The following is a 16,065-nucleotide window of genomic DNA, read 5'->3' on the forward strand; positions in this document are numbered from 1 at the left end:
ACCACTCTGACGTTTGGGTTTGATAGAACTACTAGCCCCGTGAATTGTAGCCTATAGTTGTTATTTTCAAATACATTGTGATAATTTAAGAAACTTCTCAAATTGTTTCAACTCTCAATTTTCAGCAAATGCAATTTTAAACCTATGGATGCATAAAAATGGGACAATTTCTTCAGCATCCTGTCCCCGAAACGCTTCAGGGAGGCTATGCAAATTGCAAACCATACATTTTATTTTATCGCGTTTTAGGATACGATCATTTTTCAAGGGTGTGAACTTTGAACACAACATTAGTGCCATTACATTCACTTCCTGAAACATTTTCCGCTCATATAGAATTCGCGGCACGCCGAGTTGTGACGTATAGCCTGGGCTACATGCTCCGTACTGTGCAGAAGTTTTTGCCATGTGGATGTAAATTACAAATGTAAATTAAGAATATCGTCGCACATTCCGTTTTTAAAGACACGGTAAGAACGCACCGTATGCCTGCTCAGATCTTCAATGAAACAGTTGTTTATTTAGGCTCTGAAAACGAAAGCAAACAACTAATTTCAGTGTGCCTTTTTGACTTAACAATATAAATACACAACTCCCTTGGATATTGTCTTCAGATTTTTTTTTAAATAATCATGATGTTTTCATCTATTGGAATCATAGTGAATTGCGCTGTTCTTCAGCAGTGGGGATTCCCCGACATTGTAGTGCGGCAAAGAGTGCATAATTCCGTCGCGTCTTTTTGTCTTTCTCAATATAACGTCAATTAATAGCCTACTCGTACTGTTAATGTAATACAACATAATCCATGTTTATCTTAATTGTCCATTGTCTCATAAAGAATTTGCCGCGCACCCTTAGCATGTGCTGCGAGGCGGAAGAATCGCTGGTTTCATCAGCACTAAGGCACTAGGCTAGGGGGATTTCTGAAAGGGAGATTCTGATGAGACAATGCGCCGACCACCCACGGTCCTTCTTGGGTGCTTATTGAGAATCATAGGAATATTTGCTTGATTTAATATTAAACATGTTAGATACCTGCACCAGAGTTGGCTAGATGGAAACGAATGCCTTAATGAACATCCCGACAAGCATGGCTGTAGCCAGGGTCTGAGTTTTAGTGAGGTCTAGAAGCCCCCCCTTCCCATTTCAATAAATGTTAAGACGGGTGAAGCTCATTTACTGCATTTCTATACTATTTAAAAACACAAAAATGCTATTTGGAGAACCCCAAAAAGAATTAAAAATGACCCCAGCCGCCATTATCACATTGACTGCTGTAGCTTCATTCACCTCAGTCGATCTACAAACATAGCCACTACACCTTAACTCACATCAACTCAGCATCGGAATTCAAAACTATAAATGTATATGTACAGAGGGATCTGTTGGCAGAAAAAGTATTTTATTAACAAAAGGTCAACATATAAGTTTGCTTTACAGATTTGCTGCAGTTTTACAGCCAATTTCCTGCAAATCTACACATTTTGGCATGCCCTGCTTATATGATGAGTTAGAGTGACTACCAGAATTAATGAGGGCCCCTTGGAGGTCAGGACCCCTGGGCACATGCTTTGCGTTCCGGGTCGGTAATTCAGCCATGAAGGTTTAGCTAGCTAGACTAACAACTAATTTACCAATCTATGTTTAACTGTCATGTTCTAATTGAGTGACTGCCAGTCAGTGACAATGTATTTGTATTCAAAAGAATGACAGCGGTCCAGACCTCTGTGTTATCATATGTAGCTACGGCCCTGGTTATAAGTCCATGTGAATAAACTCCTTAAAAAGATAGGTTTGTTTTAAAATGTGGGGACTTTACTAATAAACCCCTCCCCCTTTTTACTAAACACTTTCATGTACAAATGTTTGGCATATATCTCATTATGGAGTGCTTTGAATGGGTTTTTCTGAATGTCAAAGTCATGCACGTATGCAGTCAATTGCAGAACTCCGGGAATAGGACCTTTTAATGTTAACAGACTCTTTGTAGATGTACATTTGCACAGGTCTACAAACTGTCCAACATCTACCACACACCTGTCAGTCTACAGGTTGCCATGGCAACAAAGGAGAGTGACCTGAGTGGATCCGGAGGAATCTCCAGGCAGAATTCGGGAGTGGGGGGACAATGGGAATCGGACTTGACTGCGGTGCAGCACAGTTTGAAGTTTGTGAAGAACCTGGAAGAGCACTATGTTTGTCCCACCTGTAAAGCAGTAGTTCTCAACCCACACCAAACCGGCTGCGGACACATCTTCTGCTACCGCTGCATCCAAGGGCTCCTGTAAGAATAGTAGTGAAAACAAAACAGCCATTTACTGCATGTTATGTGTTCATATACACAGTGAGACTTTTTGGGGGGGTATGACTTTGCGTCAATTCCATTTCAATTCCAGTCAATCTAGGAGTTGAATCGAAATTCTATTTGTTTTTTGAAAATGGTCCTTTCCCCTCTGAAGATTGTATTATTGTTTTTTAAGTTAATTTCCCAGAGCTGACTGAAATCGAACTGGAATCAGCCCTATGACAAATTACCAGCCCTCAATTGTGCAAATCTAACTGGTCTGGTGTCAGACCAGCACAATTTAAAGTGGAAGTTCAGGATTTTACAATTTGAAGTGGTCACGTGTGGCTCAGTTGGTCCAACGCGAAGGTTGTGGATTCAATTCCCATGGGGAAAATGTATGCAGTCGCTCTGGATAACAGTGTCTACTAAATTACTTAAATGTAAGGTAGGTGGTTCCTCACCCTGAAATTAGTCCATGGGCCAGGATAAATAACTCCGTGGTTTGGTTCTTCTTTAAACAGCTACTGCAAACTTCAGCTAACTTTAGCCACCACAAGATTGGAAATGGAAACTGAGCGTTTTTTTTTTAATTGCCACATCACCATCAACATCAAACCAAATATGGAGTTGATTTGTAGTTGATTCAGCCTTTAAATATCAATATATTTCAAATGCTCAAGTTAGCTGAAGTTTGCAGTGGCCGTTTGATCTGCACTCGGGGCAGGGGTATAGAAGAAGCCCATGCAGTCCTTGCCCAGGCAAGCAGCCAGCTTTTGTACACTGCTCTTCGCCCCCATGGTTGATTTGATTAGGATCTATTTTAGCCCACCATGGGCTAGTCTTCCAAGAGTCCTTAAAGCTACAATATGTAACTTTTTGGGCAATCTGACCAAATGTGAGATATAGATCTGTCATCCTCATTGAAAGAAAGTTTAATTAGCGGTAGATCTGTTATACGTTTCGTTTCTGCATCTTTTACTTTCGGTTTTGTAGACCAGCAAACAGCTGAATATACAATATTTTTGGTTATCAAAAAGATAATTCACAGCGTTTTAAATGGTACAATGATTCTCTACACTATACATAGCTCGTTTTGTCAAACTGAAATTAGGTGAACTATGAGAACCAGGAAATGTAAAACATACAGAAATGTGGAAAAAACTACAAAAGCAAAGTTAAAAACAAAACAGATCCACATTCCTATTACGAGTTACACCTGCCAAGAGTCATGTGCACATAATCATTTAAATTCAACTTTACATATTATTATTAGAATCTCTTACCGATTCGAATTGTTCAAGAGGCTTTGTGAGTTAATCAAGTTGTACAATTCTGAATTGACTCTTTTAGCCCATTCAGCTAAAGGGCTGTTAGTTGATACTGTAGGTAGCATATGTCAGCAATCATATTGAAATGTGATGCTCTCTTTTGTGCAGGGAAAACTCCCCAGCCACCACCCCGACATGTCCTTTGGATAGAGGTTTGATCAAATCTGATGAGGTGAGATTAAGAAACCATCGGTTGATTTGGAAAATAAAAAACGAAATATATGAAGAAATACTTTAGGCGTACTTTATTCAGAATTACTTCTGCAGAGTACGTTTTTACTGCTAACACAACTGATGTCTACAATGTATTTTCATTAGTACACAAAAATATTTTGGGGTTTTACTTGTCATGAAACTTTAAGGCACCCAACCTACTTCATTTGTAAGACAAAAACGACTGTATTAAAAGTCTGACAGAAATGAAATATGAATCATGAGCTTCTTGGAATGTAAAACAATGCTACACAATAGTTCCCATTTCCTGCAGGTTTTCCAAGACAACTGCTGCAAAAGGGAGATATCAAATTTAGAAGTCTACTGCACAAACTCCCCCAACTGCTCCCACAGAATGACATTATGTCGGTTGCAGGTAAATCCCACAAGACACCACAAGTACCCAATGTTACCCATTGCTGTAGTAAATGCAAGAGAAACGCCAGATAAAACAGGACTGTAACGTATTTCATTAACAAATGCTCAGACAGCAACGTGATCAAACATTTGATACGTGACAGGCTCTCCCCTTCACTCTCTCTTTCTCAGGAGCATCTACAGGCATGTCAGTTTGAGTCATTGCGGTGTTCCAATACAGGCTGCAGTGAGATCTTGCAACGCAAGGATTTGCAGGAGCACCTCAGAATCAGCTGCTCCTATCGTATGGAGCCCTGTCACTACTGCAAGCATCCTTACACATGCTGCCAACTCGAGGTGAATGCCAGAGAAATTGACTGTTTTATAACCTAGTCTGTTTTAATTTGATCTTAAATTTGTTTTCTCTTGCAGAGGTCAGGGTTTAAGTTTTATGATATGAGGACTTTCGATTTGCCATTGTACCCGGTGGTTTATTTGGGATCTTCTAAAATGGTTGAACTGTCCTCAGGCTCAACATAGTATTTTTACTCTGTTACGAAAAACACAACTAGCCTACTGATTTTGCTGCACCCGCTATGTCTAGGGGTATTAGGCCTAGTTAGGTGGTGTGTAACCTGATTTAAGATGTGCATATACAGTATGTGAGAAATCACTGTATGCACCTAGGTGTTGAATGCATGGACCCGGGACACTGCTACATTAACTTACAGTGAGGGAAGAAAATATTTGATCCCCTGCTGATTTTGTACTTTTGCCCACTGACAAAGAAATGATCAGTCTATATTGTTAATGGTAGGTTTATTTGAACAGTGAGAGACAGAATAACAACAACAAAAATCCAGAAAAGCACATGTCAAAAATTTTATAAATTGATTTGCATTTTAATGAGGGAAATAAGTATTTGACCCCTCTGCAAAACATGACTTAGTACTTGGTGGCAAAACACTTGTTGGCAATCACAGAGGTCAGACGTTTCTTGTAGTTGGCCACCAGGTTTGCACGCATTTCAGGAGGGATTTTGTCCCACTCCTCTTTGCAGATCTTCTCCAAGTCATTAAGGTTTCGAGGCTGACGTTTGGCAACTCGAACCTTTAGCTCCCTCCACAGATTTTCTATGGGATTAAGGTCTGGAGACTGGCTAGGCCACTCCAGGACCTTAATGTGCTTCTTCTTGAGCCACTCCTTTGTTGCCTTGGCCGTGTGTTTTGGGTCATTGTCTTGCTGGAATACCCATCCACGACCCATTTTCAATGCCCTGGCTGAGGGAAGGAGGTTCTCACCCAAGATTTGACAGTACATGGCCCCGTCCATCGTCCCTTTGATGTGGTGAAGTTGTCCTGTCCCCTTAGCAGAAAGACACCCCCAAAGCATAATGTTTCCACCTCCATGTTTGACGGTGAGGATGGTGTTCTTGGGGTCATAGGCAGCATTCCTCCTCCTCCTCCAAACACGGCAAGTTGAGTTGATGCCAAAGAGCTCCATTTTGGTCTCATCTGACCACAATGCTTTCACCCAGTTGTCCTCTGAATCATTCAGATGTTCATTGGCAAACTTCAGACGGGCATGTATATGTGCTTTCTTGAGCAGGGGGACCATGCGGGCGCTGCAGGATTTCAGTCCTTCACGGCGTAGTGTGTTACCAATTGTTTTCTTGGTGACTATGGTCCCAGCTGCCTTGAGATCATTGACAAGATCCTCCCGTGTAGTTCTGGGCTGATTCCTCACCGTTCTCATGATCATTGCAACTCCACGAGGTGAGATCTTGCATGGAGCCCCAGGCCGAGGGAGATTGACAGTTCTTTTGTGTTTTTTCCATTTGCGAATAATCGCACCAACTGTTGTCACCTTCTCACCAAGCTGCTTGGCGAATGTCTTGTAGCCCATTCCAGCCTTGTGTAGGTCTACAATCTTGTCCCTGACATCCTTGGAGAGCTCTTTGGTCTTGGTCATGGTGGAGAGTTTGGAATCTGATTGATTGATTGCTTCTGTGGACAGGTGTCTTTTATACAGGTAACAAGCTAAGATTAGGAGCACTCCCTTTAAGAGTGTGGGAGCCAGAAATCTTTCTGATTGAGAGGGGGTCAAATACTTATTTCCCTCATTAAAATGCAAATCAATTTATAACATTTTTGACATGCGTTTTTCTGGATTTTGTTATTCTGTCTCTCACTGTTCAAATAAACATACCATTCAAATTATAGACTGATCATTTCTTTGTCAGTGGGCAAATGTACAAAATCAGCAGGGGATCAAATACTTTTTTCCCTCACTGTAGGTCTAAGGCCAGCTCCAGCTTGACCTCTTGGTCAGCCAGTCCAAGCAATTATTATTTGTTCAGATGATGACAAATTAAATATGTACAAAAGCCAAACCACAAACAAACAAAAGGGTGACCGGGGGGCTTCTGGCCTCCTCTCTTTCTCTCGGACTCTCTTTCTCTCGGACTGACAATCACTTTAATTGGCTGCACCTGATGTGTTTATCAAGGCTTATCTCACCTTCTAGACCCGGTTGCTGCCAGCTGGGAATGGAGTGTGGAAGTGTATCCTGGAAATGTGTTTCCTAACTCTGCTAACTCTATGCTACCCCCCTATCACAAGTCATATTAAGGAAGTGGATTGTCCTTAAACTGTGTTCCCCCTCTAACCCTTGTACTACATTTAGCCAAAGATTATTTTTACATAGTCTGGGAATTACATACAGTAATTCTCCCAACAGATGGCGCAATTGACTTGAATAGATGTTTGAATTCCTCACCCTTACTGCAGTCTCTTAACAGTTCACAAAACTACAATAAGTGCCTTTGACAACACTAGAATGAAGCTCTTTTCAGTCTATTATGATAAGATACTGTAAATCATGAAGAAGGAAAACCCTCCTTAATAATCACTTATTATTTCTGTTCGGACACCACCAGGAACATGAGAGGTATACATGCCCAGAGGTTGAAATCAAGTGCCCCAACAAATGCTCCCAGATGATTAAAAGATGCATGGTAAATATTCAGATATTACCAAAATATTTGTTTTATTTGCTAAATGTGTTGTTTGAAGATACTCATTTGTTGTTTGAAGAAAGATGTTCTATATTCCTTGACATTCGACAACAACCACATACACTGATTGTACAAAACATTAAGGACACCTGCTCTTTCCATGATATAGACTGACCAGGTGAATCCAGGTGAAAGCTATGATCCTTTATTGATGTCACTTGTTAAATCCACTTCAATCAGTGTAGATGAAAGAGAGGAGACAGGTTAAAGAAGGATTTTTAAGACATAGATTGTGCATGTGTGCCATTCGGATGGTGAATGGGCAAGACAGAATATGTAAGTGCCTTTGAATGGAGTATGGTAGTAGGTTCCAGGCACACCGGTTTGAGTGTGTCAAGAACTGCAATGCTGCTGGGTTTTTCACGCTCAACAGTTTGTGTGTATCAAGAATGGTCCACCACCCAAAGGACATCCAGCCAACCTGACACAACTGTGGGAAGCATTGGAGTCAGCATAGGCCAGCATCCCTGTGGAACACATTCAACACCATGTGGAGCCCCGACGAATTGAGTGCAAAAGTTGCACCCCACAACTCAACAATAGAAAGGTGATCCTAATGTTTTGTACACTCAGTGTATAATACACTGTACAGGAGTTTGTAGCACTGTATGAGTGTGTAGAACTAATTTGGTTCCTGTTTCTACCTCTCACCCAATCTCTCATGTATCCTTCTCCGTCTGACTTCTCTTCTCCCCTCTCTCCTTTTCACCTTTTTACACCCTCCCCTCACTTTCCCTCTCTGACTAACACCTCTTTGCTTGTAATGTACTCTCTTTCTATCACACAGCTTGAAGACCATGCTGACCAGTGTCCTGAGGTGCAGACGGACTGTGTTTATAAGAAATATGGCTGCTCTGTCCGGGTTGGTGGACATATTCTCCCATTCTCTGTGCTTTGGAATCCAATTCTACGCACAAGGAAATCTAGTTTTAGTCAGACAATCTCAAAGTCGCAATGATTGCATTATCTCAATGAGTCAAAGTCCTTATGCGACCCTCTTGGATGGGTAGTGGCTGCCACAGATGTTGTGTGGTGATAAAACAATGGCCTTGTAACAATTTACTACAATAAGAACTGTCTATACGTTCTCAAGAATGTCTGTATGAAAGCGTCAGAATGAACAAAAATATAAACGCAACATCAACAATTTAAATGATTTTACTGAGTTACAGTTCATATAAGGAAATCAATCAATTGAAATAAATGAATTAGGCCCTAATCTAAGGATTTCACATGACTGGGCAGGGGAGCAGACATGGGTGGGCATGGGAGGTCATAGGCCCACCCACTTGGGACCCAGGCCCAGCCAATCAGAATGAGTTTATCCCCACAAAAGAGCTTTATTAAAGATAGAAATGTTCCATCAGCTGTCCGGGTGGCTGGTCTCAGACAATCCCGCATGTAAAGAAGCTGGATGTGGAAGTCCTGTGCTGGCGAGGTTACACATGGTCTGAGGTTCTGAGGCCGGTTGGACGTACTGCCAAATTCTCTAAAACAACGTTGGAGGTGGCTTATGGTAGATAAATTAACAATAAATTCTCTGGCAATAGTTCTGGTGGACATTCCTGCAGTCAGCATGCCAATTGCACGCTCCCTCAAAACTTGAGACATCTGTGGCATTGTGTTGTGTGACAAAACTACACATTTTAGAGTGGCATTTTTATTGTCCCCCGCACAAGGTGCACCTGTGTAATGATCATGCTGTTTAATCAACTTCTTGATATGCCACACCTGAATGGAGGTGGATAGATTATTTTGGCAAAAGAGAAATGCTCACTAACAGGGATGTAAAGAAATGTTTACACAACATTTGAGAGAAATAAGCTTTTTGTGCATATGGAACATTTCTGGGATCTTTTATTTCAGCTCATGAAACATGAGACCAACACTTTACATGTTGCGTTTATATTTTTGTTCAGTAATAGTGATGGGTGTTTATATGAACTAGTCCTATACATTACAACCAAAAGAAAACAGATATGAATTTGTTTTGGTTCAACAACAGCCTTACCCATCGGGACAAGTTAATGTCAAAACAGTATGTATAATGAGTGTTATAATTTGTATGTCATTGTTTGGCATGTCATTCTTAAACATGTCAAGACATGATAGGCAGTTCTATTGCCATACAACTAATTGTTATTTCTCTCTGTGTGGACAGGAGAGGAGAGCCCAAGTTCAAGTTCACGAGAAAACCGCTCTCAATCACCACATCCTCCTGGTTCTGGGGAGCAACACCAAGCTGGAGACACTGGTAGGACCAATTACTACCCAAAACATTTCTGTTTATGGACCAGGGTGCATTCAGAATGAAGAAAGCGTAGCAAATGTTTAGTTGGTGCTGTTTTGAACGAGCAAGATAATAACAGTCATCATAAGGACAATGCATGGTCACAAAACTTTCAAAAGGGCCAAATCCTAACTTGAGATTTGCACACCGAACACACACTTATGTCCTTTCCTTTGGAGACTTGCGCCAAACATGAGTTTCTTGCACACATCTCAAGTTAGGATTCAGCCCTTATAGTGCCTAGATCAGTGTGCCAAAGGGCAAGTTGTACCTAGAGCCAGTACGGTGGCAACGGTTGAACTTTGACCATTCCTCTGACCTGCCAGATGGAAATCCTCCAGCAGGAGGTGCTGCTGAGGCACAAGGAGCTCCAGGAGAGGAGCCGCCAGGTCAGCGGTCTGGAGGAGGTGGTCCGCCCGCTGGCCCAGCAGGTCAGCCGATGTGACAACACCCTGTCTGCAGTACAGGTAAGAAGCAGGACAGGTAAGAAGCAGTACTGTAGCATGTAACCAATACAACCCCCAGAGGTCTGGCTGGTCTAGCGGTAATGCTGCAGAATCCAGCACGTCTACAGTGTAGGTATGAATCTGGCCTACTGCCCTTTGACACAATCTCTCTCCATCTTTCCCCATCTTCCCTCTGTTCAATAAAATCTAAAAATACTTTAAAAATGTTTATGGAACACTGCAGGTAAGAAACACTGCTGTTACTGCATATGAAACCAAAGCAGGAATAATTAATTCACACAACACTGCACTTAATAGAATCCATTGGTCATAGGAATCAAAACGTTAAGATTCTCATAAGAGGAGAGACTACCTTGATTGTGTTTATTAAGGCATGCAACAGAAAACGTTTTAAAACATTAAACATTCTGTTTGGTGACTAATGATTATGAACGCTACCCAGGTAAATAGCAGTACTGCAAATAAAGTGTTACGGTTTTCTGGACGTCCCTGTACAGCGGTCTCTGGAGGACCAGAGGGACCACATCTCCAGCGTCCAGCTCCAGCTCGAGGAGCTGTCCAGCGTGTTTGGCCCTGGTGTGGCCCGGGAGGAACTGGGCCAAATCAGAGCGTCCCTGGATGCCCTCAGACAGCAGGTGTCCGTCACGGAGGGGCTCAAAGACCACCTGGGTGAGTGGAGGGTGTCCTAAATGGTCTGAGTGAACTAAAGGTGGATTGGAGGTCATTATAATGGCTTCCACCGAAAGTAAGCCCATGACGTGTGAAAAGTGGGTCTTGTGAAATGTAACTGCCACTGGGTTATTTGAATTATGGTAAAACTGCCTCTGTCTTTGGCAGCATATTCCACAGAATTCAAGTAACTCAGTAGTTACCAATCCCGGGTTACTGGAAAGATGCTAGACTTTTAGGGCAATAAGCTAAAGTCTCCCAAGGCTTGTAACAGATTATGGAAAGACTCAAGACTGTGTTAGGCCAATGATCTTAAATCACTTACAAGCCTTAGAGACTATGAGCAAATAATTAACATTGTACTGACATTTTCAATCACCAGTAGATTAATTAAAGTATAAAAAAATTCCATCGCCCATCTTTCCCCCCAGGGGAGTTGAAGGAGACCTACATGCGCCACTCGCGCCTCCTCAGCATCCACACGGCGCAGCTGGAGTGCAACGAGGAGCACTTCAGAGAGCTCGAGTCCACCTCATACGACGGCAAGCTCATCTGGAAGCTCCGCGACTACCGCAAGAGGAAGGAGGCCGGGGCACGAGGCCAGGGACCGTGCCTGAGCAGCACGCCCTTCCACACGGGCCGCAGCGGCTACAAAATGGCCGCCAGGGCCTACCTGAATGGCGACGGGGCAGGCCGGGACACCCACCTGTCTCTCTACGTGGTCCTCATGAGGGGCGACTTCGACCCCCTCCTGCCCTGGCCCTTCAGACAGCCTGTGTCATTGTCAGTGCTGGATCAGAGCGGCACCAACAACCACCTAACTATGAGTTTCAAACCCGACCCTGAAAACACTAGCTTCCACCGGCCCGGCTCGGCCGCTGCAACCGCCAGCGCCCCCACCAACGTGGCCTCTGGTTTCCAGTGCTTTGCCTCGCATGCCCAGCTGGAGACGCCCAAGAACGCCATCTACGTGAGAGACGATACGCTCTTTGTTAAGGTCAAAGTGGACACGAGCGGTTTGGAGGACTTGTAGAGGGGCCGTAAAGAACTGGTTCGAGATCATTTCAAAAACAGTTAGCTAATGTTACAAAGCTCAGTGCAGGCCAATGCCTCAGCTGTACTCCAAATTTAGACAAGTAAGCTTGCAGAAATAGTGTCAGCACGTCCATGCATTTTCCCCCAAATACTTAAACAATGAAGCAATACAGAAATTGCAGTGAAGTATTTACATTTTGTACTGAGGATTCAAGTGTTAATGTTGCCCACAGATATTATATTGAATAATATTTTGGGGTTAAAGTCTTACAATCAGAGAGCACGCGATCTATTAATTGTTAATTAATGACAACTCAGGGATTTTAATGGACAGCTGTTAAAAAGTTATTAATGTAATTAAAATACACTTTATAATACCTTTACTGAATAAGCCAATATACAGTACATGTTGAACGTTTATTTCAATTCTTATACATTTAGAAATTGAAATGTTAAAAGTAAAAAAAGAATGCTTATTCCTGAAAGTTATTATAAAGTGTTACCATTGATGAATGAATTGTTACACGCGTTTTTCCTTCAATTTTGTGGTACATGCATAACAACAATTATGTGCATCACATGTCATATCCAGTCAGTAAATATGTAGACTGTGGTTGTGAGATAACATTACTTTTTGGTGGGGAACAATCTTTAGCGACATTTTCCTACGTACTGTATCTTATGACTGTACTGTATGTGTTAACCTTAAAGCAACATTATGTGATGTTTCATGTAAAAACATTATGGGATACCAATGCATAATAAAGGATACTTCAGATACAAGTATGCATTATACATTTCTATGGGAATGCAGTGGTCTTTTTGGGTAAATACTGAAATACCAAGACTGGGATTCAATCCGAGGCACGTTATAGGGCAGCGCACTAAGCGAAAGAAAATTCATATGATCTATGCGAAAGAAATTGCCTTTATATGGTGCATTGGCGGCTGTCTAAGGGAAGAGTAACAACACACACTAATGGACCACAACAACCCTATTTATGAATCCACGGTGCTAGTTTATTAAAAAAGATGACACGTTTTGACAGTAGTCTTGTCAAAATGACACTTTCTTTTTGCAGCCTTGTCATTCTGTCTGACTACAGAAACACGGGGTTCTACTTTAAAGAAGAAAAATATAGAAAAAACATGTATGTAAACCCCTTACATCTCATACAGAAAGTTCAGCACAGCAGATTGCAACATTTGGGGAAAAAATGATGACAGACACATCCAGTAACTTTCAACAGGCGCTGGAAGTCAAAGTAAATGTTTAGTAAAAAGTACAAGTAGACATGGCACACAGATCTTGTGGTTTAATAAAACAAAATGTTGAACTATCAACGTATACCTAATGAAAACTTAAAAGGGGCAATCTGCAGTTGCTACATCCAATTTGGAATTATATTGTAAGTGATATTTACCTATTGATTCTTGAAGAATATAACTTATAAATGCCATGAGCTTATAGTTAAACTGTCGTACCCCATCAGAACCCAAAATATAAGCTTGTATTTGGGTTCTGATGGGGTACAACAGTTTATCCAAGCTCATGGCATTTATACGTTATATTCTTCAAGAATCAACATGTATATATCACTAATATAGAAGTCCTCCAATGTTTTGTTATCTTGGATGATCCGTCCTTGCATCCATAGCTCTGTCTAAGAATTTGAGTGGTTACGTTTTCTCCAGGCCCAGGGGAGACTGCTTTGTTATTGTTTCAGCTGTGGATTTCCCCTTTAAAGGGATAGTTGAAACTAATTATAGATTTCCTTATCTTTTAAGCAGTCTACAGACAATGTATGACAGCAATCCTGCTTTGGTTTAGTTTCCCTGGCCACTGTCTCCAAATGCTAACTTTTTAGCATTTGTGACACAACACTAATACAAGGCAATATCCCTCATATTAGCATCTTAAAGTATAACTTAATTGATCTACATTAGGAATTTCAGACACTTTAAGATGATCTGGACATGAAACGTGAACAATTATTAAACTACAACAATATTTGAAATGTAACAGGGCAGACATCTTATACAGAACAATAATAGTTTGGAATGGTTTACAGAAAAGTCGTATAAGCCTTTTGAAATCTACACTTTAATACATAAATACACATGCCTTTCTGAGTTTATCACTATTGGAGCAGATACACCTGTGAAGATCAGAGAGGATTGGATCGATACACCCACCAACACGCGCACATACCTCACTGATATGATTTTACTGTCACAGACACCTCTGATGGGCAGATCTGTATATCACGGTTGCTGGCGTCTTTTATCTTCCAAACAGAGATGTATGGGTAGACAGTCTCAGTAAACCTATGTTTATAAGTGTAGATGTGTGTATTGTCTTTGGGGTCATAGAAAGCCACTTCACCCCTGTCGTAGTTCAGCTGAACTCTGATCCTCTGGGGTATCCTCTTCAGAGTGAGCGTTTTACCAATTCCATTTGTATACTTGCGCCCCCTTTTCAGTATAGCCCAGATTCCGTATTCTGGTGACGCGAGAAGATTTTCTCCCTTCCGATTGACGGACTCTGCAGCCACGCCTAGATTCCACTCAGGTTGGTCGCCCACCTCCACCTCCCAGCTATGCTCTGAACCCTTCACTAAGCCTGCGGAGCCAAGGACCTTTGCCCACTGTGTGAACCGCTCTGGGTTGTCCGGAATCTGCTGCTTCTCTATGGCTGTGTGTCGCACGCTGGTAAGGTCATCAGAGAGAGTCATAGTAGAGGGAGCCGTGTTGGGGTCCAAAATCACGGGCGAGTGTTTGACTATCGCCTGCATCTGCTCCCAGACTTGGAACTGCAGGTTGCCTAGGTGTTTGGCGATGTCGATCAGCGCTCCGGAGACAAGCTGTGGATCCGGAAGTTTACATTGGGCTGTGGCTCTGCTCTGGGTGAGTTTATAACTCTCAAGGAATCTTTCACTGCCTTTCATCAGGTCCTCTTTCACAGCCTCAATGGCATCTGTGAGAGAGATGATCTGCTCCTCAATGCTGTCCTTGCCTCTCTCAATTAACATTCCCTTTTCCTTCTCCTCCTCCCTCAGAGCAGCCAGTCTGGCCTCCTCTTCCTCTCTCAGGAACTGGTGGAGCTTCTCAAACTCTTCCCTGATCCTCCTCGTTGTGTCCACCTGCTGGTCCTTGGTGTGCTGAGTCATGCTATCGTAACTCTCTAGGGCGTTTTCACATTTCTCCAGCTTTTCCTCCAGATGTGTTAAGTCAGATCTCAGGTTGTCCTTCAGCACACTCACCGGTTCCCCGTCTTCCCTTCTTTTTATCTGTGCTGGTTCCTCTTCTGGAAGATCTCTCTTTAAAGACATAGCAAGTTTGTTAAGGTCCATGTTGCTTAGGATCATGTTTGTGACGTTCACAGCTCCCTCATCGCAGTAGGTCTCCACCATCCTATCCACAGTGGCATGTCTTGTAACATTCTCCAGGTGAGCCTTTGAAATGTTGGGAAAATCTTTCAGATTGCTATTGCACAGCTCCCAGTTAAATCTCTCCAGCTCTTTTGTGTCCAGTTTCTCCAGAATGGCCAGCAACAACTCAGAGACAGATGCTGCCATTGTAGAACACTAGATACACTGCACTAGGTAGTGAAACGTAAAACTTTGTTTAACTTTCACGTTTAACAGCTGCCCTTGGAAGTCACAGTTTTGGTAGAAACAATCCTTTTGTTTCTACCAATAATTCCTGTGTTGCTTTTTCAGTCAGATGGAGAGAGAGTGAAGATTACAAGCAGCCCTAAACAAATTTCAGAGTTTTTCTGGGTGTTGACAGGAAACCGTTAGAATGTGTGTGTGTGTGTGTGTGTGTGTGTGAGTGAGAGTGTGTGAACTGTATGATAGGTCTGTCAAACTCCCTGCTGTTGGCTGATTGCCCAGAAGCAGCTGACCTTGTCATTGTGCACATCCAATGTAGTCTTTGCAGTTGTGTACACACACGTACATGTCCACAGACCTCATGCATTTCTTGCAAATCGTCTGACTTCCTTTCAGATGTTATAACAAATATATGGACAAAAGGTATAACAATGGTAAATATAAGGGGGAGACTATTTAGCAACATCCAGTCCGTTTCTGCTATACTGTCTCGTAGAGTTTCATTATTGTGATTATAAAGACATTAATGTTAAGTATTTCGCAAGAGCTCATATCATCTGTGCAGAATTGACCATAAACTAACAATGGGTCTGTCACGGCTGTCTGTAAGAGGGAACCAAGGTGCAGCAGAGGATGTGCTCATCATTAGAATTTTAATTCAAATAAACAAGAGAACACTACAAAATGACCAAAACGACAGCAAACAGTCCTGTTAGGAAAATACTCAAA

At 42.1% G+C, this 16,065-nt stretch overlaps 2 protein-coding genes across 6 annotated transcripts; one reads left to right on the plus strand and one right to left on the minus strand.

Moving 5' to 3' along the window:
* Window positions 1-312: 312 nt before the first annotated feature.
* LOC115208506 (TNF receptor-associated factor 5) lies at window positions 313-12,519 on the plus strand. Of its 5 annotated transcripts, none has more exons than XM_029776620.1 (11): window positions 313-470; window positions 1,991-2,284; window positions 3,724-3,787; window positions 4,103-4,204; window positions 4,378-4,542; window positions 7,124-7,201; window positions 8,049-8,123; window positions 9,423-9,515; window positions 9,878-10,018; window positions 10,516-10,687; window positions 11,119-12,519. In XM_029776620.1, the coding sequence occupies exons 2-11, from the start codon at window positions 2,058-2,060 to the stop codon at window positions 11,718-11,720; spliced, it is 1,719 nt and encodes a 572-aa protein (XP_029632480.1). In that variant the 5' UTR covers window positions 313-470; window positions 1,991-2,057; the 3' UTR covers window positions 11,721-12,519. The 5 variants fall into 5 exon arrangements, with proteins under 5 accessions (XP_029632480.1, XP_029632481.1, XP_029632479.1 ...); XM_029776621.1 differs by having other exon boundaries at window positions 2,007-2,284; XM_029776619.1 differs by having other exon boundaries at window positions 2,045-2,284.
* Window positions 12,520-12,720: 201 nt separating this feature from the next.
* On the minus strand, window positions 12,721-15,517 carry LOC115208507 (nuclear factor 7, brain-like). Its single transcript, XM_029776625.1, has one exon. The coding sequence runs from the start codon at window positions 15,298-15,300 to the stop codon at window positions 13,936-13,938; it is 1,365 nt and encodes a 454-aa protein (XP_029632485.1). The 5' UTR covers window positions 15,301-15,517; the 3' UTR covers window positions 12,721-13,935.
* Between the last annotated feature and the right edge of the window lie 548 nt (window positions 15,518-16,065).

This window comes from Salmo trutta, chromosome 14 (assembly GCF_901001165.1).
Source record: "Salmo trutta chromosome 14, fSalTru1.1, whole genome shotgun sequence".
Lineage (NCBI taxonomy): Eukaryota > Metazoa > Chordata > Actinopteri > Salmoniformes > Salmonidae > Salmo > Salmo trutta.